Source organism: Peromyscus eremicus, chromosome 7 (assembly GCF_949786415.1).
Source record: "Peromyscus eremicus chromosome 7, PerEre_H2_v1, whole genome shotgun sequence".
Lineage (NCBI taxonomy): Eukaryota > Metazoa > Chordata > Mammalia > Rodentia > Cricetidae > Peromyscus > Peromyscus eremicus.
In genome coordinates this window covers 94,669,222-94,691,779 of record NC_081422.1, presented here as the reverse complement: position 1 = coordinate 94,691,779, position 22,558 = coordinate 94,669,222, and the positions used below count along the sequence as shown (strand labels likewise).

General features: G+C 37.5%; 1 protein-coding gene across 5 annotated transcripts in view; it reads left to right on the top strand.

Annotated features, from left to right (window-relative positions):
* Nck1 (NCK adaptor protein 1) overlaps positions 1-18,604 on the top strand; it is a 63,209-nt gene extending 44,605 nt beyond the window's left edge. For 4 of the 5 annotated variants that reach the window (XM_059268449.1, XM_059268450.1, XM_059268448.1 and 1 more), the window contains 2 exons: positions 13,515-14,227; positions 16,799-18,604. In XM_059268449.1, coding sequence (XP_059124432.1) covers positions 13,515-14,227; positions 16,799-16,993 — 908 coding nt within the window. In that variant the 3' untranslated portion in view covers positions 16,994-18,604. Of the gene's footprint in view, positions 1-979; positions 1,105-13,514; positions 14,228-16,798 lie in introns of those variants that run through there. The other variant, XM_059268452.1, reaches the window with a different exon arrangement.
* The last annotated feature ends 3,954 nt before the right edge of the window (positions 18,605-22,558 follow it).

Below are 22,558 nucleotides of genomic sequence, written 5' to 3'. Positions count from 1 at the left end.
AATTGAGATGGAAAAAGTGTGTGAGATGCAGAATTATTTCATTGGGCATCCTGGCAATTTATTTTACATGACACATTAGTGAACTTTAAAAAGAAATCATTTTATTTTCTTCTCTCTCAAAAGAGTTTACAGCAGTGGTCGTTGCTGTGTACCTGCATCTCTAGGACCGGTCACTGTCCTTTGTGTTGTCATCGCCTCTCCTCTCTGACTGTGTGTCTTTGCTTTTCAGGTTTTGCTGGCTTCTCTTAGGGCCAGAGATAGGGGAACCTACTCACCCTGGCCTTGGTTAAACTGAAGGAAGGAAGTATGTAGGGTGAAGGCTGACCTCCTCCCCTTTCTTAATTTAACTTTTCTTAATGGACAGGAAGGAATTGGGAGGGACAGAAATTTAATTTTGGTGTTCAAGGAGACATGCTATTGCTTACTAGTTCTTTGCTTGTTTGTAAAAAGGGGGAAATGTTTCCTTGCAGACAGTATCTTAGTTTTGGGAACCTCTGTTAACTTTACTTAATTATTACAGTTATGGCTGTCTGCATTCCTCAGAGTTTGGAAATGCATTAAATTAGTGATCTTTGATCAAAATAATGATGTGAATCTAGGTTTTATATCAAATACATCCCCCCTTCCCAGAATATCTGCACCCCATTTTGGTACCTTAAATCCCAGGTAATTTAATGAATTTGTTTCACGATGGCTTTGCTAGTAGAGACATTGTTTGGAAGTTAAGGAAAAGGAGTTGTAGGAAAAGAAGAATGTGCATATACATTTTTAACTATTAGAAGTGTACTAGCTTTAATATATTCTCTTTGAAAATGTGTATTATAACTCATGTTTTTGCTGCCACCATGAGTTACTTGTTCTACAGGTTATTTTATGGTTTAAGGAGAAACAGTATTGGAAAAAAAGAAGCCTTGGTTTTGAAAACGTTTCTATTGCTTGGGTGTGGGCCAGGTCACATGGATTGGGTGTGGGAAGTTTCAGGGTTACAGAGCAGACCAGGAAGCTCACTGAAATTATCCCGGAGCTGTGTCAACAAACTCTGAAAAGGGAACACAGAATTTTTATTCAAAATGGATTGGTTAAACATCTTTAAAGGTTTTTTCAGTAAGTTATTCTGTTAATTAAGTCCATAGTTTTCTTGTTACAGGTTTTGAATTGTATTTTTTTTTTCCTTTTGTGAGTTAAGAGGGAAACTGTATGGGGAGAACTCAGTATGTTTATATAAGCTGGTACTTTATGCTGTTTATGTAATATAAAGTTAATGACTGGGAGTTTTTTCAGTGCTATTAGTTTGATTTGATAAATAATTTTTAAGTGTTTCATCATGAATGCTTAATAAATAGGGAGAGGATATACATGAGTTGGATGTGTTGTAGTTCAGTAACTATAGAACCTAGAAGCATTTGAAGTAAAATCAGTTGTGAACAAATTCTTCTACTCTTGACCTTTGAAGTAAGTTTTTTTTTTTTTTTTTAAAGAACTAGATTTTTCTTGAGCTTTGTTGGAGTAATATCAAGATAGTATTTAATAAGAGCTCTAGTAAACTACAAGTACTGATTTATAAGTAAAATACTATGCTAATTTGGCTCTGCTGGTGGCATGTTTATGATAATCATGTGCTTGATTGGATCTCTTTGAATATTCCCTAAGTGTCTGTACAAAAATGAAGAGAGAAATTATTCTCAAAGTCTCTTATATATACAAGAAGCCTAAGGAAACAAAGAGTAACCTAATGAGAGATTCCAGGGGAAAGGGCAAAGTAAAGGAGTAAGCACTTTGTTGGAAAACAGTGTGGTCACTGTAATCCGTGGGCTCCTTTGTTTCCTTAGTTAGCTTTGATGGCAGCGATTTGTCTGGAATATCTCTTCTAACTCCCACTTACTTTTTAGAGAGCAGATATATTTTTAGATCTTTGAAGTTCCAGTTTTAAAGCTAATTTTCTTTTAAACTGTGTGTGTGTGTGTGTGTGTGTGTGTTTACACCTGTGTGCATGTGGGTACATGTGTATAGAGGCCAAAGGATAACATGAGATGCCATCCACCTCTTTCCAGGGAGACAAGTTCTCTCATTGGTCTGGAGCTCCGTAATTAGGCTACATTGGCTGGCCAGCAAGCCCCAGTGGTACTTTTGTCTCGGATTCCTCAGCACTGGGATTATAAGATTGAGTTACCACACTTGGCATTTTTTTTTTTTTTCTTTTTCACATGAGTTCTGGAGATCCAACTGAGGTTCTTGTGTTTGTGAGGCAAATGTATTACCAACTGAGGCTTCCCTTTAGCTCTTTATTCATTAACTTATGAACACATTTTTAATGGAGAAACTAATGCAAGCTATACAAAAATCAGCTTGATGGGCTGGCAAGATTGCTCAGCATAATGCAAGCTGTACAAAAATCAGCTTGATGGGCTGGCAAGATTGCTCAGCATTTGCTGTCAAGCCTGACAACTCAAATTCAATCCCTAGAACCCATGTGGTGGAGGAGAGAACCGATTCTTACAAATTGTTCTCGGACCTCAACATAATCCTGTGCACACACTTGAACACATGCACCAAAATAAATGAACAAATAATATAATAAAGTCATTTTTTAAATTTGTATGAAATATTAAGTCTCACAGAATCTGGTAGGGAGTTAGGTGATAGTCATTGTTTATTAATGTAGGCTTCAAATTTAGATATGGTCATAAATAGTAATTATTAATAAACTAGAAATGGTGTTAAAAGATCACACACACAGCATATATTATTGAACAGTGATTCTGTATATCAACTTATAAATTGAGTGACAGAGTTGTTCTCTATACGGGGTCTTAGGTATTTAATAGTTAACCTTAACTGCATCTGTAGTCCAAGGGCTAAGATTTTAGTTTTGTAAACAAAAGGTTTACAAAAGGGTTCAGAGAGGGTTCCTGAATCCCTGTAACATTCATGTTTATTTTGCTAGCACCTTGTTAGAGTAGAGACAGTCTAGTCATTTACCTAATTTCTGAATGGACTTGAAAAATAGAGAAAACAGCATTATGTGTTCATTGTTTGGTAGCTAGGATACTTTGAAGACAAAATTACAGTGTTTATCATTTCAGATAAAACTATTGTAAGCCGTGATTAACCTCATGTACATGAACAGATGAAGTACAAAATAAAAATCTGTAATGGGAAAAATAGCATATGTTTGTATTTATAATAACTTAGTTCTACTCCAAAATAAACTGTGTACTAGCCCTGTAGCCTAGTATATAACTACACTTTTTATTTCCTGTTTGGGTAAAGTAGACAGTTGGGCAAGACTTAAATGATTCTGGAAAGTACCTTCAAACTCTGGAAGTCTTACAATCTTGGCAAACAAATGAATGGTTTTCTGTGTGTCATGGGAATCAGGGGGAAGTCCACAAGGGAGAAATTGGTTTTGAAGAAGTGAGAATGTAAGAACCAAGTGAGATGATAGTTCACTGAGGGATCAGAAGCAGCAGCAGTACTTTCTTTGTCCAATCTGTTGAGCATTTACTTAGTGATTTAGATTAAGGAAAGCTGATGTTGGAAGCAATAAAAGATAAGAATCAGCTTAGGAATGGCTGACGTGAAGAAGAAATTGAGTAAGAGCTGCTGTGGTTGTGTAGGTACAAAAGTCCTTGGTGACCTTGATCTAAGTCTTAGTGCTCAGATTAGGAGATGTGGTGGCTTCCTTATGTGTATTCTGACCTGTTAAACATGGCTGTTTGGCCACTTGGGAGCTGATGCTTCCAGGTTCTGGCATCAGGTTTATTAGGGATTTGAAACCAGTTTATATAAGGAGGAGTTATTGGTACAAGATTTGTTTGGGAAAGAAAAACACTATCATACAGAGATTGTGTTCACAGTGCTTACCCAGGTTCTTAAAAAAACTTTTTTAATAAGGCCTCACTATATAGACCAGGCTGGCCTCAAACTCAGAGATCTGTCTGCCTCTAGAGTGCTGAGATTAAAGGAGTGTGTACCACCATGCTCAGCTGGTTCTTAAAAGCTTTTGAGTAATTTAGAATGCATTGTTCTAGTTCAAAACATTGCTATAGGGGAGTGGAGAGATGGCTCAGTGTTGAGAGCACTGACTGTTCTTCCAGAGGTCCTGGATTCAATTCTTAGTACCCACATAGTGGCTCACAACCATCTCTAACTAATCCTGTGTGATCTAGTGTCTCCTGGTGTGCAGACACATACATGTAGACAAAACACTCATAAACATTTAATAAATAAGTGATCTTTAGCTGGACATGGTGGCACACACCTTTTAATCTTAGCATGTGGGAGGCAGAGGCAGGTGGATCTCTGAGTTCAAGGCCAGCGGGTCTACGGAAGAGTGTGAAGACAGCCAGGACTACATAGTGAGATCCTGTCTCAAGATCCATCCCCCCCCCAAAAAAAAAAAAAATTGTTAGAGGAGTAGAGAAGACCAAATAGATAGAAATGAGGGACAAGAAGCTATACAAACATTTTTTTTTTAAGGTAATCAAATAACCAACCCACTACTGCTTACATGTATTTTGCTCCCAACCCTGGCCAGGTTGGTCCAGCTGTATAATGCAATAATAAAGGTTTATGTAATCCTGGAAAGTACCAGAAAAACTTTTAACTACTACCTATTGAGTGCCTACTGTGTGCTGTGTATTATGCTAAGCACTTATATATGCACTTTTAAAAACTCTTTAGGAAAACTTTGTAATATAGGCATTTACACATGAACATTTCACAAAGGAACTGAAGTTTAAAAATTAAGTAATGTGTCTAAGATGACAAGGGGAAAATACAAATTTAAGCCTTGTTCATTTAATTTGACCCTCTAAGAGTCAAGATCAGAGCAAGAGTAGCAATAGATTAAAAGAATTTGTTTGAAAAAAGACTAATTGAAGTTAAGATGATTATGGTGAACTGCATACTAGGTCAAGCAAGATGTGCTATGATTGTATTGTTTGTGTCTCCTTTACTTTTATGTATTTATTTTTAAAGAAATAGGCTCTCACTATGTTGCCAAGGCTGTTTTTGAAATCCTTGGTTCATGCAATCCTCCTTAAAAGCTGAGACTATAGACATGAGCTAGTATGTATCAGTTGTGTCTCCTAGAATTTACATGTTGAAATCTGATCATGAATAGAATGGTATTAAGAGGTGGAGGAGCCCAGCATGATGGTGTACACCTTTAATCCCAGCACTCGGGAGGCAGAGGCAGGCATCCAAACTCTGTGAGTTTGAGGCCAGCCTGGTCTACAGAGTGAGTTCTAGGATGGGCTCCAAAGGTACACAGAGAAATCCTGTCTTGAAAAACCATTTAAAAAAAAAAAAGAGTTGGAGGATCTTTAAGCATCGACCAGCTCATTAAGGCAAACCCTTCATGAATGAGATTTGTGCCATTGTAAGACAGTTGCAAGCTCTCTTATTTGTCTTTTCCACCATTTGAGTATTCAGCTTTAAGAAATAGGACTTCACCAGATGTAATCTGTCAGTTCATTTAGCTTGGACTTTCAGAACTATGAGAAATAAATTTTGGTTAAATATAAATTACCTGGCTTTTGTCCTTATTTTTTGTGTTGTAATTAGCAGCAGCCTGACAAAGATAGAGGAATTTTGGGGAAAATAGTAATATTGGTTCCAAGTGACATCTGAAAGAAAGGATCTAATTGTTGATAGTTACCATATTATTGACTAAATGACTTAATACTTTAAAAAATGGTAAAGTATTTTGGTATCAACTTTTGTTGGTAGCAGAAGATTGAAATATCCATTTTTTGGCACTAGAACAAAGTTATAAAGCAGCCTACCAGTTACACATACATTTGTTTAAAAAATTTTATTGCAGTTATTTATTGTGTGTGTTCAGGCATGTGTGAGTACTTGTCATGTGCATGCCACAGCACCACCGATGTTAGAGGACAACTTGTAGATGTTGGTTTTCTCTCTCCACCATATGTGATCAAACTTGGGTCATTTATTTATTTATTTGTTTGTTTGTTTGTTTTTGTTTTTGTTTTTTCAAGACAGGGTTTCTCTGTGTAGCTTTGCACCTTTCCTGGAACTCACTTGGTAGCCCAGGCTGGCCTCGAACTCACAGAGATCCGCTTGCCTCTGCCTCCCGAGTGCTGGGATTAAAGGCGTGCACCACCACTGACCAGCGACCAAACTTGGGTCATTAGACTTGGTGGAAGTACTTTTACTCACAGAGCCATTTTGCCTACCTTTGTTCATTCTTCTGATAAAGATTAATTGTAGTAGAATATTTTAAGGTGTGTTACTTTTGTTTATGTTGCATTTATTTAACTCTGTGAAGCTGTGTAAAACACCTGATGGTTTAATAAGGAACTGGCCAGTAGCAAAGCAGGAAAAAGGATAGGTGGGGCTGGCAGGCAGAGAGATACATATGGAAGAAGAAAACTGTGAGGAGAGATTGAGCAGCCAGAGAAGGAGGAGGACTCCAGGGGCCAGCCACCCAGCTACACACACAGCAAGCCATGGAGTAAGAGTGATACAGAAGTAAGAGAACAGGAAAAGCCCAGAGGCAAAAGATAGATGGGATAAGTTAAGGAAAGCTGGCTAGAAACTAAGCCAAGCTAAGGCCGGGCATTCATAAGTAAGAAAAAGCCTCTTGTGTGATTTATTTGGGAGCTGGGTGGCAGGCCCCCCAAAAAGAGTAAGAAAACAACAACAGCAGTTAATGGAACATTTAATATGGACTAGGCACTAGAGATACAGAGATAGTGGAGAAAAAAACATTATGTTTGACCATATTTAGAGTAAAAATGTGTAATAGCACCAAGGAGGAATACATGAACTCTTTGTGGGGGAGGGAAGGAAATCTTCAGTGAGTAAATAGCTATCTTGCCAAGTTTTGAAGAATGAGATGGGAGTGTTTTAGGTAGAAGAATATGTACAAACCTTAGTCTTGAAAACATAGGGTTTTAGTGGTTCTAAGAAACTTGCTCTGGCTGTGGCATGTTATTGTAACAGTGTGCCAGAGAGAAGGGGGCATGTTTTTGAAGACATGCTTACAGAGATAGGGAGGGCTTCTGTTGTATAGAAAACAAGTACCCCGCGTGCGCGTGCGCTTATGTTTTCCTTTCAATATTTCTAGTCTCTAAGATTAATGCAGGTTGTTTTTAATGTTTTCTCACTTGAGATATTAATTGTTGGGTTTCCAGAAATGCTTTATTCTTTATTTTCTGATTATATATTAACTAGTTTTAGACATTTTCTTTAGGATTAAAAATCATTTTGAAGCTATTTATTTTTAGTTAGAAGTTTAAAATTTTTCTTTATTTCACTGTAATATTTGCTCTGAGCATCTGCTTCATGCGATTTTGGATGGTATAGCACATGAGAAAGATTAGTGAAACACTGAACACTCTTCATTGAAAAGTATGCTCTATATTTGTCTTTAAAAAAAAGAAAAAAACTATAATGTAATTACTTGAGAAGTATAAGATCCCAGGGTATTTTAGCAAGAAGAGGTGGGAAATTCATTTCAGTGTGTACTATTACTGATGAGAAAGGACTTGTTTTGCTATTTCTTCCTTTATGACTTTCATTTTTCCCCTACCTTAATTCTTCTATTACTGCTTTCTTTGTTTCATTTTGTTTGTTTGTTTGGGTTTTTGTTTTTGTTGTTTTGGGTTTTTTTGGGGGTGGGGGGCGAGGTTTCTTTGTGTAGCCCTGGCTGTCTTTTTTATGATGTACTGTTTTCTTATCTCTTCCACTTCTTTTTTTATGTTTTTTAGTTTTTGCTTGAAAGTTACCCTGGGTATTACAATTAATACCTTGTTTTTAGCAAGTTTAAGTTAATCCCAACTTGGTTTGGATGGTATATATAACTGTTCCTTTATATCCTTATATATTACCTCTTTATATACTATTTGTCTGTTTACTAAGATTGAAGTTATAATTTTATGTATTTTTAAATCATATAGGAAAAAAGATGGACTACTAGTGGCTTTATAGCTACCTGTGTAGCTACCTTTACCATTGTTCTTTATTTTCTGTTTTTAAAATAATTTTACGAGATTATAATTACATTTCCACCTTCAGTGTCCCCCCTCTGAAGCCTCCTATGCACCCTTGCTTCCTTCTCCAGTCACTTTCAAGTAGATGGCCACTTTTTCTCTGGTTGTTGTTGGTGTGTGTCTATGTGTTCCTAAATACATAACGCAGCCTGCTCAGTCTGTGTAATGTTACTTGTATGTATGTTTCCAGGGCTGACCGTTTGGTATTGGATGATTAACTGGTGTGCTCTTCCTTGGGGAAAACCATTTCTCCTGCTCTTCCCATGCCTTAGTTGCCTGTGTGTAGTTCTTTGTCTAGGATTGAAGCCTCCTGAGCTTTCCCAGGTGCATGTCTATTGGTGGTGTCCGTTTTTCTTTCTTTGTATGACTTTAGATTTCGTTCTGGTGTCTTTTGATTTCAGTCAAAAGGATTACCTTTCACATTTCTTAAAGCACAAATTTATTGGTAATGAGTTAAGAATGTCTTCATTTCTTTATCTTTGAGGAACTATTTGACATTTTTTGTAAAGTCTGTATTTTTAATCATGTGGCTACTGAAATCTATTTCATACCTAGTATTTTGACATTGTTTCCTTAAACATACAGTGCCAAAAGAAAATGGGGGATGGAAATCTCCATTTTTATAGTTTGTCTGTATGCTGGTATACTTTTTTAATACTTGGCCATTACAGTTCTGTCTTGGAAGTTATAGATCAGCCAGAGGTAAAGAGCAATGTTATTTATTTTCTTTCCTAGCCTTTTCCTCAGCATGTGTCCCCCCATGACCATATATGTGATCATCTTGATTCCCTAAAACATACAGGAGCTTTTAAATACCTTATTTTTCCGTGTATAGCCCTTCCTGTTATCTCCCTTCTCAGGCTCTTTGATCTTTCTTCCTTGTCCCAAGCTACTGTATCAAACAATGATTTTAAGTGACATCTACTTAAGAAGATAGCCTAGCTCTGGAATGTTCTAGGTCTAGTGAACCCAAAACAAACCATTGTGTCGGATCCTCAGGGATCTGTCAAACTAAAACCTAGCAGTCACAATTTTTAATGAGGTTTATAGGTAGCTGTCCTCAAAGCTACTCTGACCTGGGGGTGGAGACTGGAAGGAAGGCAACTTAAAATGTCTCAGCATTCTCTACTTAACAAAAGAGCAGCTTTCTTCACTTAGCATTGCCCTAGTGCTTGGCTTGGTTTTCCAAATTCCAGGGTTTACAAATAGTGACAGTTTTGTCAGCTCATTAACTGTTATTTAGGGAAGGTCCCGGAGTTCTACTCTGCCTTTTTTTTTTTTTAGCGATGTCATCCCACTGTAAAGATTTTTCATAATGATGATCTTATTAGCCAGAAGTAAGGAAATTAAGGACACAGTTGATTTATAGATATAGGAGGAATTTTTTTTTAAGGAAGGATCATTTTTATTTGAACATGAGTGTAGGTTTGAGGAGTTGATTACATCTGTAGGTATCTACCGACAGAACTGTAGTGCTTGGGTTCCAGATAGAACAAGAGTTTAAATCTTCAAATAAATCTGAAAAATCTACACAGAAGTTAAAGTGAGAACATGGTTTCTTTGAAGTAGAGAAGGCCAACTATGCCATCTTGGAAAAATACTTTCAACTAAGGACTTACTAATTTATTTAGCAATTACTCTGTCCTGTTCATAAGCACTGGAGATACAAGGGGAAAATTTCTAGTTTTCTATCCTTAGGGAGCTGACTCATATTAAGGAAATAGAAGTAAACATATACAAGGCACTGTTAAAACAAGGCTTACAGGGGACCAGAGACATATAAGAATATGTAAATAGGTAAGGGGAGCAGGGAAACAAGATTTTCAGGGGCGTCATGAACAAACATGAAGGGCATTGCCTTGATCTTATTTGTCACATGAAAATATGAAAAGGAGCTGGGCGGTGGTGGCACACGCCTTTAATCCCAGCACTGGGAGGCAGAGGCAGGCTGATCTTTGTGAGTTTGAGGCCAGCCTGATCTACAGAGCAAGATCCAGGAAAGGTGCAAAGCTACATAGAGAAACCCTGTCTCAAAATAGCAAAAAAAAAAATATATATATATATACATACATACATACATACATATGTGTATATATATATGAAAAGGCTAAGGATGCTAATAATTTGATGTTAAGTATATAACACATACTTAGCAACTGCTTGTGGTGGTCTGAATGAGAATGGCCCCCAGAGGCTCATTGTTTGAATACTTAGTCCCTATCAGGTAGAACTATTTGGGTAGGATTTAGAAGTGTGGCCTTGTTGGAGAAGGTGTGCCACTGGTGGAAGGATTTGAGGTTTCAGAAGCCTGTGCCATTCCCAGTTATCTCTTTCTGCCTCGTGGTCTCGTCTCAAGATGTGAACTCTCAGCTACTGTTCCAGAGCCCTGCCTGCCTGCCTCTCTCTCTGCCCCCCACCTCCCACCCTTATGGTGATCATAGACTCTAACCCTCTGAAACTGTAAGCCTCAACTCTTCTGTAAGTTGCTTTGGTCATGATTTCTTACCACAGTAATAGGAAAGTAACGCTGTTTTTGCTAAAAATGCACTGGCTCCTTGTACCCACAAGTAACTAAAAGCAAGATGAAACCTGGATCTCTGCCTTCATTTTCTATCTGCCTCCTTTACTATGGGTTGTACTTTTGTTCAACTCTGCATGTAAGCATGTTAATCAAGGAGTGTCTATCTGAAAACTTATGACCTAATCAGTTTCATTCCCTTTCAAGGCTTAAGGCACAAAGATAAGAACTAAAAAGTTCTTTGGTGTTAGCTTATACAATATCCTGTTCCAGATCTCCTAAAAGGTGACTGAAAGTCTTTAGCTGTTGCACGAATCCTAAATGGTCTTATAATAAAAACCCAGAGCCAGACTGGGTGGTGGTGGCACATGCCTTTAATCCCAGCACCCGGGAGGCAGAGCCAGGAGGATCTCTGTGAATTCGAGGCCAACATGGTCTACAGAGCAGGATCCAGGACAGGAACCAAAACTATGCAGAGAAACCCTGTCTCAAAAAAACCAAAACCGAAACAAACAAACAAACAAAAAACCCAGAGCCAGATATCAGGGTGAAAGCTGAAAGATCAGAGAAGCAGAACATGCCACAGCTACCACCTCTTACCTCACTAACTCCTCAGCCTGATAGAGCCTCTGCAAGAGAGCAAATTCCTATCTCCTTCCGGTTTATATTCTTTTCTCTGCGCAGCCATAACACTTCCTGTCTCAACCTTCCTGTCTCAACCTTCCTAGGGCTAGAATTGAAGGTGTGTGATCCCAAGTGCTAGAATTAAAGGTGTGTGCCACCACTGCCTGGCTGTTTCTCTTTTAGACTGGATTAATCTGTGTAGCCAATCTTTGCCTCTGCCTCCTGAGTGCTAGGATTAAAGGTGTGTGCCACCAATGCCTGACCTCTATGGCTAACTCTGTGGCTAGTTCTGTCCTTTGATCTTCAGGCAAGCTTTATTACAAACAATATATCACCGCATTTAGCCATTGTTCTAAACCTACTGTCACTTTTTCTAAGAACAGTGAAGTCAGATAATCAGTCCTCTCCTTAGTAAACTTTACTTCTCACCAGCAGAAGTAATCTCACGAGAACCAGATTGTTTTTTCAGGTAATAAAGAGGCCCTATTGCAGATCCAACACCGGGATAATGACCATCCAAACTTCAATTTGACCAGTCATTTTATGTACCTCCCATCCGTTGCCCTAATTATTTTTTTAGTCATACTTAAAGCTTCTATCAGTTCTCTAGACTGAGATGTATGATGTCTGTCTTCCCAGCATAGCTATTCTATTTTAAATTCTTACCTGCTTTTCCATTATTTGTTTTCTATTTGATATCTGGGCCTGCTGGTCCAATATAATTGTTGCATCTCACCCCCAAATCAAGCTTCTTGCTTGAAACTCCAGTTACAATTGTAATCAAGTAGTTTTAACATATCATGGTAGAGAGAGAAAAAGATTGTAAGTATAAGTGTGGGGCTGAGAAAAAGGCTCATCGTGTAAAAGTGTTTGCTGCTGAGCCTGATGACCTAAATTTAGTCCTGTGCACTCACATAGAATGAGAAAACCTAATCCTGGAAGTTTCCTTCTGAACTCCACACATGCTTTGTGTTGTGTGCAACACTGGCCCTCCAAAATAGATAATAAGAGTATATTTTTAAAACGGAGGCACAGGCAAGAGTTGAAGTTAAGAAGTAGAAAGATAATATTCTGAACCTGAGTTTAGTCCCTGAAACCTGCACAGTAGGAGAGAATGAGCTCTCAGTTGTTTCTGACTGTATGTGCTAGGCTAAGTAAATATATGCAGAAATAAAGGTAAAAATTACAAAAAGAATACAAAGTAACCTAACTTTATTTTGGTATTGAAGAGATTTGAGTATGTTTTTAGAGAATTGACAAGTCTATGTAAGAAAGAAACAAGGTTAGTGTGGAGTCTCTGAAGAGAAAGGATGGTTATTAAGAACCCTGAAGGATCAGAATTTGGGGCCTTGGCTGAAGAATGAGTGAGAATAATAAGGGTTTTTTGTTGTTGCTGTTGTTTTGTTTGTTTGTTTTTTTAGAGTGTAGAAAGAAGCCAGGTGGTGGTGATGCACACCTTTAATCCAGCACTCTGGAGGCAGAGACAGGTAGATCTCTGAGTTGCAGGATGTCCAGGGCTACACAAAACCCTGTCTCGAAAAACAAAGAAAACAAAAAAAAGAATATAGAAAGAAATTTGAATAGTTTTACATAGAAAGTCCTAGTTTTTCAAAGTAAAAAGCAAAACATCAGATAATATGCTGAGAAATGAGCAGCCCTGGAAATGCCTGGTTGCACTTGAAGTATGCATTTCTGATGATAGGTTCATTTTCTTAGTTCTTCCAATAAAAATACATTAAACATTCTGTGTGTACTAAGTACCCTTCAAGCTCCTTGGGATTTTATCTATGAGCAAAATGATCAATCCTTGTCTTTTGGGAGGTTTTATGTGAATTTGGATGAAGGGAAACAAATGAGTAAATGTTATTTTAAAATAAACAGATACATAGAGTCATCTGGTTTTGGAAACTAAGAAATTACCAAATGAGATTACCCAGATACAATTTTATATTGTGTAAATCAGGTAATAATTTAAATAATTGTTTCATTTTTATACAGCTAATTGCAAAATCTAGGTTAATAAACTAAGATGTCAAGTGTGGGATTACTGGAGTGTTGGTGTTCTTAATTGTAGCTATGAGAGAAATAAAGTATATTAACACTTAAGTGAAATTTCAGCATGACAACTTTATTATTGTGTAGTTATTTCATGCGTTTGGCAGGAGAAAAGAGGAGATAAACTCTCACATGACTGAAGTTAAGTTCATTTGGTTTGGCTTTGGGAAAAGAACTTGTATTTCATTTCCCAAAAGAAGATTGCATCATGTCAGTTTGTTTCCTACATCTAGAGGCTTGGGGTGAGTGTACCTAGTTGAAACTATAGTCTTACTGCCTCCTCTTTATTTAAACAGGCATTGGAAAAGTGAAAAGAAAACCTAGTGTTCCAGATACCGCATCTCCTGCTGATGATAGCTTTGTTGATCCAGGGGAACGTCTCTATGACCTCAACATGCCTGCTTTTGTGAAATTTAACTACATGGCTGAGAGAGAGGATGAACTGTCATTGATAAAAGGGACGAAGGTCATCGTCATGGAGAAGTGCAGTGATGGGTGGTGGCGTGGCAGCTACAATGGACAGATTGGATGGTTTCCTTCAAACTATGTGACTGAAGAAGGTGACAGTCCTTTGGGTGACCATGTAGGTTCTCTGTCAGAGAAATTGGCAGCAGTTGTCAATAACCTAAATACGGGTCAAGTATTGCATGTGGTACAGGCTCTTTACCCGTTCAGCTCATCCAATGATGAAGAACTCAATTTTGAGAAAGGTGATGTAATGGATGTTATTGAAAAGCCGGAAAATGACCCAGAATGGTGGAAATGCAGGAAAATCAATGGCATGGTTGGCCTGGTGCCAAAAAACTATGTTACCATCATGCAGAATAATCCATTAACCTCAGGTTTGGAACCATCGCCTCCACAGTGTGATTACATTAGGCCTTCACTCACTGGAAAGTTTGCTGGCAATCCTTGGTATTATGGCAAAGTTACCAGGCACCAGGCAGAAATGGCATTAAATGAAAGGGGGCATGAAGGAGACTTCCTCATTCGTGATAGTGAATCTTCGGTAAGTTGATTTTCAAAAGTAAATGGAAATAGAGCTCTAGGCATTTAAAAATAAGGTCAGAGAGGTTGAATCGCTTCCTAAAATCTAAAGTTGTAAGTAAGCCGGGACGTAATCACAGTGTTCTCTCCAGGGAACCTGTTATGAATAAGCTAGCTGGAGCAGTGAATATGTTGTATTAATGGGCTTTCTTCATTTGTATTGATTTTGCGTTTCCAGAATATTTTCTGTTCCATTAAACTGAAAAATGGAGTAAACTGAGCATTGGTTTCTTCATCGAGAGTAGAATAATGCAAATTAAACTGCTATTAGATGTAATATCTAAGAATGCAATCATTGTAGTCCTTACAGGAATTCTCTAACTATAAAAAAAATTATGTCTTCATAAATTAGTTGTTAGATTAAAATTCACCCCTCCCTCCTACCCTCCTTCCCTCCTACCCTCCTTTCCTCCTACCCTCCTTCCCTCCCTCCCTTCCTCTCTTCCTTTCTCTTTCCTTCCCACAGTGGTTCACTATGTAGCTCTGGCTGCCCTGGAACTCACTGTGTAGACCAGGCTGGCCTTGAACTCAGAGATCCACTGCCTCTGCCCTTGCCAATGCAGGGGTTAAAGGTGTATGGCACCATACCTGACTATTTTGGCTTTTTATTCGCCTCAAAAACTATTTTTTGGTTTTTTAAGACAGAGTGTTATTGTGTAGCCCTGGCTGTTCTGGAGACTTTATCTATATACGGGGCTGGCCTTGAACTCAGAGATCCACCTGCCTCTGCCTCCCAGTGCTGAGATTAAAGGCATTCGCCACCACTGCCCGGCCTCAATAGCCTGTTTAACTCAATTTGAAATATATTTGCAATAAAGGTAAATTATGTTGCATTACTAGCTAGACAATAAAAACATACAAATTGAAAAATGACATAGCTATTAGTCTCTTTTAAGTGTTGCTTTATATGTTAAAGTTTGATGGTTATTATTTTTCTTAAAAACTTTATTTCCTGATAAATGATATCACTACTTTTCTACTTACCAAATCATGGTTAATACTGACTTTCTGTGAATGTATTATATAAAAGATTGAAAGAAAGAAGGAAATAGTATGTGTATGAGACTGAGATGAATTGAACTTCCTGATATGAAGTTGGAGGAAATAGTACTTTTAACCTCTCAGAAGACAGATGGTTTTTAATAGAGAAGAATAGTGGAGTCTCTTTTCTGTTAAAATCCCAATATGTGGCACACCATTTAAAAGTCACTGTTCTTGTCTTGACACAGATTGTTCAGAAGTATTAGGTTTAAAACAACAACTATGACTACTATCACCTAATAAAGAAAGAAGCTTAAATACAGGATGCTATTTTTCTTGTGGGTCGAGTATAAATACTAGCCAAAATATATGATTATTTTTAGTACTGTTATTTTTCAGCTATAGACCTTAAATATGTGTTTTTGTTTGGCCTATACAATTAAAAATCTTTCTAATTCATTGCCAATATTTAAATAGCAAAGGATTTATAAAAATCCAGACTTTTGGGGCTGAATAGATGACTCAGCAATTAAAAGTGTTTGCTGTCTTTCTAGAGGACCCAAGTTCAGTACCCAGCACCATGTCAGGTAGCTTACAGCCGCCTGCAGCTCCAGCACTTAAGGAGAATCTGATGCCTCCTTGGACATCTGCATAACTATACATATAACCCGTGCAGACATACAAACACCCACAAAATTTAAAAAATAATAAAAACATCTTTTGAAAATGTAGGCTTCAGATTTCCCTTTAAAATTTAAAGACCATGCTGGAGAGGTGGCTCAGTGATTAGGAGCACTGGTTCTCATTCAGAGGACCCAGTTTCATTCCCAGTGCCCACATGGCAACTCAAACCATCTATAACTCCAGTTCTAGGGGATTTAAAACAACCATTCTGGCCTCCACAGGCACTGCTCACACATAATATACAGACGAACATACAAGCAAAACACCCATACACTTAAATAAAGTTGAAGAAAAAAAAAAAAAGACAAAAACCAGTCCACATGGAGTCTATTCCTGCAAAGCAGCAATCACAGATGAGTAATACGTCATCTTTAGGCTGGCCACACCCTCTTTCCTCTCTCTATCTTGCTTACATTTCTCTTTGGCTCTGTAGGAATTTGTGTTTGTCATTGTTAAAGTTTAGTTGAATTCTAATTTGACCTTTATTTTTGAAAATTCAGAGTATTGTGTAAGTCAAGTACTGTCAGCTCTGAATTGATAGGGGATGGAGTGAAAGTCTGAAATTTTCTTATGTTTTTTCTCCTAACTGATTTTCTGTGTGTGCTACTCTCTGGGCACTGTGGGTGTTAGGAGACTCTAGAATCCTGTCTGAATCCTGTCTGTCTAACCAGATATGTGATTCTAGCCATGCCCTCTGAGCCTCATTTTCCTCATTCATAAAAAGGGTTTCTTTTGAGGAATAAAGATTATGTAAATAATTTAGCATAGTGTCTTGCACTTATTGAGTGTTCAGATTTTAGCAGTTACGTTTTATTTTAAATTCTGATACATGGCCTTCACAATGTTTACCTCCTCCTTTCTCTTTCAGCCAAATGATTTCTCAGTATCACTAAAAGCACAAGGGAAAAACAAGCATTTTAAAGTCCAACTAAAAGAGACTGTGTACTGCATTGGGCAGCGGAAATTCAGCACCATGGAGGAACTTGTAGAACATTACAAAAAGGCACCGATCTTTACAAGTGAACAAGGAGAAAAACTGTATCTAGTCAAACATTTGTCTTGATACTCATCAGCAGTGACTGCTACACAGCTTTAACTCGTCATGTTAATTGAAGACTGAGTGCGTGTTGGGCCAATTGTGCTTGCTTGGAAAGTGCTGTTTCTAACTGTATGAGAACTGACTGTAATACATGAGTATTTTTGTTATAACTCAACCCATACACATATATCTACATGTGCAGTGCATCGCTATAGAAGAGCTCTTTATTCTTGGTCTTCTGTCTTACTGTCTTCTTTGCTATTTTTTTCTTTCCTTCCAACAATTAAGGTTTTGTATTCTGAAAAAGAATAATTTGGTTCAAAAATCTTTATATGGAAGAATTCTTTTATTGATGTTTCTTTATTTCCTTGTAAAGACATTCTTTTTTCCCATAGTTCCTCTTCACATAAAATTATACCTATATGACATATGCTAAAGTACATTTCTTGTAAAATGTTAATCTTTTCTGTGACAAAATAGCAATAATAAACAGAAAACCAGAAATTATTTTCAGATATTGTATCTGTCACAAGCCATTGTAAATATAAAGTATGTTGTTTGTGCCTTCATTTTAAAATCCATTCATTATATTCAAAAGGCCCTGGATATAGGTTAGAAAACGTAATTTATAGCTATTTAAACAAAAATGTTAAGAATTTAGCAAGTGTCTTTTTGCCTCACTTGGTTGTTCAAAGGAACAAAGCAGTCCCTGACAGATGTTGAAATGAAATGGATGTTTCTAGTGTTCCTTGACCAAAGTATGTTGTATTAGATGATGCCATATTTACACCACTGTGAAGTAAGTCATAGCCAAGTGTGGGGAAAATAGTAAACAATAAGATGTGAAAATGTTTTTTCTCTCTAAATATCAGAATTCTACATGGCAGTAATTTAAAGTTTTCTCCTTTCAGCATCCTAACCTCTCCTCTCAATATTTGGTCAGATTTACTGAAAAATCATTTTTTGACACTGTTGCATATTGAACCCAGGGTTTCACACATGATAAACAGGTGCTCTGCCGCTGCATAATACCTCTAGCCCCTCATCTTTTAGTTTCTTTAACTGGGACACTGAAATGATGTGCTGTGGGGAAATGTGCTATAGTTCAGTAAACTGTATTATTTAAAATTTTTATTTTCCATCTAATACTTTGTGTGTGTAAATGAGAGACCAAAGTATTGAATCTTCTGTTGGTCCTCCTCATCCTGTGAATTTAAATTTAAGCAAAGTAACAAAAACCCCTAATGCCACGGGAGCACAAGAACATTGCTGTTCTTTGCTGTTTTAAGCACTAATGTACCAAAATTATAGCTGGTAAAAATTAAAGTTGTGTAATTTCACCTTTTTCTTCATTGTAGTAGTTAAAAATTAAATCTTAAAATCACTTGAAGGCTGATGTTGCCACTGGGTGGCAGCCCTGGCCTCTCCCACTAACTAGAAGTCAACAAATATAATGTATGATGTATGAATTCCCATCTTTATAACACCTGCTTTCAAAGCTTTTTAATTTACATTTGTCTTTGAGTGCTCTTGTTTAAGGTAAATGGTAGTAGATTAGTGTAAATAAATGTTATATATGCTTACCTGCAGGGCTGTAAAATGCTATGAATACTAAGAAAAACAGTTTAAAAGTGGTGTTGCATTTGATGACACTTTATTTTTGCTTTCTCTTTGTGTGTCCCCCTCCCTCCTATGAAACAAAATGGGCCTTTATAAAAAGGAGTAATTAGACTATCACGGACATAGCTGTTTCAGGAAACCCTGTATTCCATAGCTGATACTTTGTGAAGGCATCACTGGAGTAGTACTGAGGTGGAATGCACGCATCCTGCTGTAGCTAGAGTTCGTAGAAAATGGAGGTGCCCCAGTAATATCTCCTGTGCATTCTAACTGGAACAAAACCTAACTGCACACTATTTTACTTTGTACTTCAACATTTGGTCAATTTTTAAAAACGTCTTAAGCCATCTCTTCAACCAATGATTATTTATATTGTGAACGTGAGTTTTACCTGAAGCAATTTTCTTAGAATTAGAACAACCTTAGAAAATAGCTACATAGCTAGGTAGTGGCAGACTTGTATTAGAAACAGCTCCAACCTATTGTTGTCTGTGTTTTAGACTAGGATGTGGGTCCTGGGGAAAGCACGTGTAGAGTAGTTTTCATCTGTATATGAAGAGCTGATTAGTTCCCCAATTTAAATACATGTCGTACCTATAATCCTGCCTGACTCGTGTCTACAAAAACTCCCCTGGAGTCTTGGAAGGAGTGCTTTGTTTTCATTTGTTCTTAAACAGCTTTATGTATGTGTGAAAGCTTAGCGTCAAAAAAAGCTATAAATGTTTCCTTGATCATAAATCTTAGGGGTGAGTTGAATATTCTTATAATGTGTATTACATACAATCACTATTCATATTAACACAGACACCTAAGACTATTAAAACTGTTTCACAAATATCACTAAGTAAAATAGGAAATACCCTGTCCAGTGGTATAATCCTATAATTTTGGCTGCTCAAGAGGCCGAGGCAGGAGGATTGTGAGTTTAAGGCATGCCTGAGTAATTTATCATGACACTGTCTGAAAAAGTAGAGGTGGGACTGTAGTTCTGTAGTAGAGCATGGACATGAACCCCGGATGCTGTCCCCAGCACCACCAAACAAGGAAAACTGAGCATATTGCCAGAATAAAAAGGCCCGGCAATGAGGGTATTAGGACATGCTTGTAAATACATTGCTTGTAAATCATATCCAGCACTAATGCTCTGCCGTGCAATCTAGAGGTTGCAAAAATAGGGTCTGTGAGGCAGGCGCCTTTCTGGGAATTAGGAAAAGGTTGCTTCTCCTGATATACCCCATTCCTTTACTTGTCAAAAAGTGTAGAATTTTACCTGCTGGTGGTGCTTTATTCATGATGCAGCTGAATATAGAAGTATTGTTCAACTTATGTAGTATTCAACTTGACAGCACTTAAAATGGGAGATTTCAGATAGCATTGTAATTTATGGTTTCCTTTCAAAATAAGCTGACAAAAAATGTGAGTTGAATTCCCAAGTTAATAATCAGCTGGAACCTGATGTGGATGGTCCCCACAGAATATAATAAAGTCTCTCCCAACTCTTAACCCATAATTTATAGCCAAATTGATTTATTGTTTTTCCCTATTTTTCCTGTTGGCTTGGAAAGTTTTTGGCTTTGAATATGAAACGGTCATTTTTCAGAAACTTTTATGTCCAAATCAATCCATTAGGAGTATAGCATTACAGCTTATGCTTTTCCATTTTAATACTTTATTACAACAAAAAGAAACCTTTGTTTAGCTCTCTGAACTGTTTTATAGATCTTCACAACTGTGGTCACTTCTTTTTGTGCGTGTGTGGGGGGGTGTTTTTGTTTTTGTGGGGATTTTTTTTTTTTTTTTTTTTTTTTTTTTGGTTAGGACAGGGTTTCTCTGTGTAGTTTTTGGTGCCTGTCCTAGAACTCACTCTGTAGACCAGGCTGGCCTCGAACTCACAGAGATCCACCTGGCTCTGCCTCCTGAGTGCTGGGATTAAAGGTGTGCACCACCACCACCCAGCTGTGGTCACTTCTTGAATTTTGTTTAACATAAGACCGTATCATTTTCTGAATCACATCCAGGGGATTGAAAAAATAAATTCCTGATTCTGATTCTGTTGTAAGGTAGATATGCTCATTCTTTGGTGTTCAACAAGTTTATGTGACTCAGCTCTGCTATAGTCTAAACATTGCAGACAGCAAAACAAACAGCACACACTTCACACCCTAGTTTCTTGCTGTTACATGTGCATTTCTAGTTTACTTACAGGAGTCTCTTGACCTGAAAGTGCATGGGGTTTGCTGAGACTTGTTGAATAAAATAGGAAATTGACTGTGCTTGCTGAGGTAAAGAGGAAGAGTTTCGATTATTATTGGCTATATATACAGAAGGGTTTTAAACCAAATTAAGAATGTTTTTCTGGCTAGAACACTTTGGTTGTATCAATTTCAGAGCTGGTGTTGATGCCTTTGGTAGCTTAGCGGGGACAAGCTGGCTGATGTATTTATTTTTGTAGAGCTGGACAAAGGAACAGCTGTCTTATGCATGCTAGGAAAGTTCTCAACCAACTGTGATTTTAAATGTTTCCACTCAGATTACATAAGCTTACAGCACATGGAAAGCTGATCTCACTGTTGCAAGTTTTATTTATTATACTGCAAAGATTTTCTCTCTCCTGTTTGTACCTCATTGACAAACAGGAAAACAAAGCATAACATTTTGAAGTACTTATCTAAGATATATAGGAAAAAAGATTGTTTTAAGCTGACTTTTGGCTCAGATATATTTTAATGAACCTGCAGGTATCTGTTTTTGTTTGGAAAATTGTTGAGACAAAAGATGGATTCCAGAAAGAAACTAAGTGTTGTCTAAATATAGGCTAAACAAAAGAATAATTGAGATAATTTTGATTTACAGAAGAAATTAGGGACTCCTGAGTAAGCATGGCTTCTCTAGAGCAAATCATGTCAGAACAAGTGTTTTATGCTTTCTGAACTGTAGACAGACAAAGGGGGTTTTTAGAGAACAGATAACTGATTTCATTGAGACATAATCGTTCAGTTTCAAGATGAAAATTTTAGTTTGATCTTGCATGTTCCTCAAAGCCACTTGTTAAATTCTTGGTTCCCATCTGGAGCACTTTCTCAGAAGGTGGTGAAACCTTAAGGAGATGGGGCCTCCCCCTGTCTTCCTTCCATTTCTCATCTTACCCTAAAACAATTTAAGTTTTAAGTTGATTCTTTTGTTGCTCAAGCATGAGGCTGCTCTTACCCTGCATTACAGCGGGGGGGGGGGGGGGGGGAATGGGGGGGATGAACAAGGCTTTGGTGAAATTTGTATTCTAGTGATGCAGTACCTAAATGGAGAAGAGCTGTGCATTGAAAGACAAGTGGATGAAGCTGTAGCACATGGTTGCGGTTGTGAATAGGGTGGAAGGTCTCTGGTACCAAACTGACTTAATTGTTGTGGGCTCTACTTAGGGCCAACCAATGATTGAAAAACACTAGCCAAAATCATTAGAATATCATGTAGATGTTCACTTACAAAGCATGTTTCTGGTTTCCAGAATTTTAAAGTTGTATTTGTTTTATTCAGGTATGGAACTTTTAACTACAAAGGATTGTTCAGAATAAAATCCGATTTTCTGTCTTAATAGGAGTTCTTGGGTAATACATAGAAACCAGCTATAACTACAGGAAGATGACAGTGTTACAGACTTAAAGGTTTTAACCCATTAATTCCAAGAGGTTAATTCTTGAAGACCATCAGTAAATTTAAATGACTATGTTCGAAGGGAGATTTTTTTTTTTAACTTTTTACTATTTTTTTTAAACAGGTATGGGTATTTTGCCTGCATGTATGTCAGTGCTCTTGGAGGGAGGCTTAGGCCATTGGATCCCTGAAGACTGGAGAAGGTTGTAAACCACCATTGGGAGAGGGGGAGTGCCTAAAAATTGAACCCAGATCCTCTGGAAGAGCAGCTGGTACTGTTAACCGCTGAACCATTTCTCCAACTTTTCAGAAGTTTAAGTC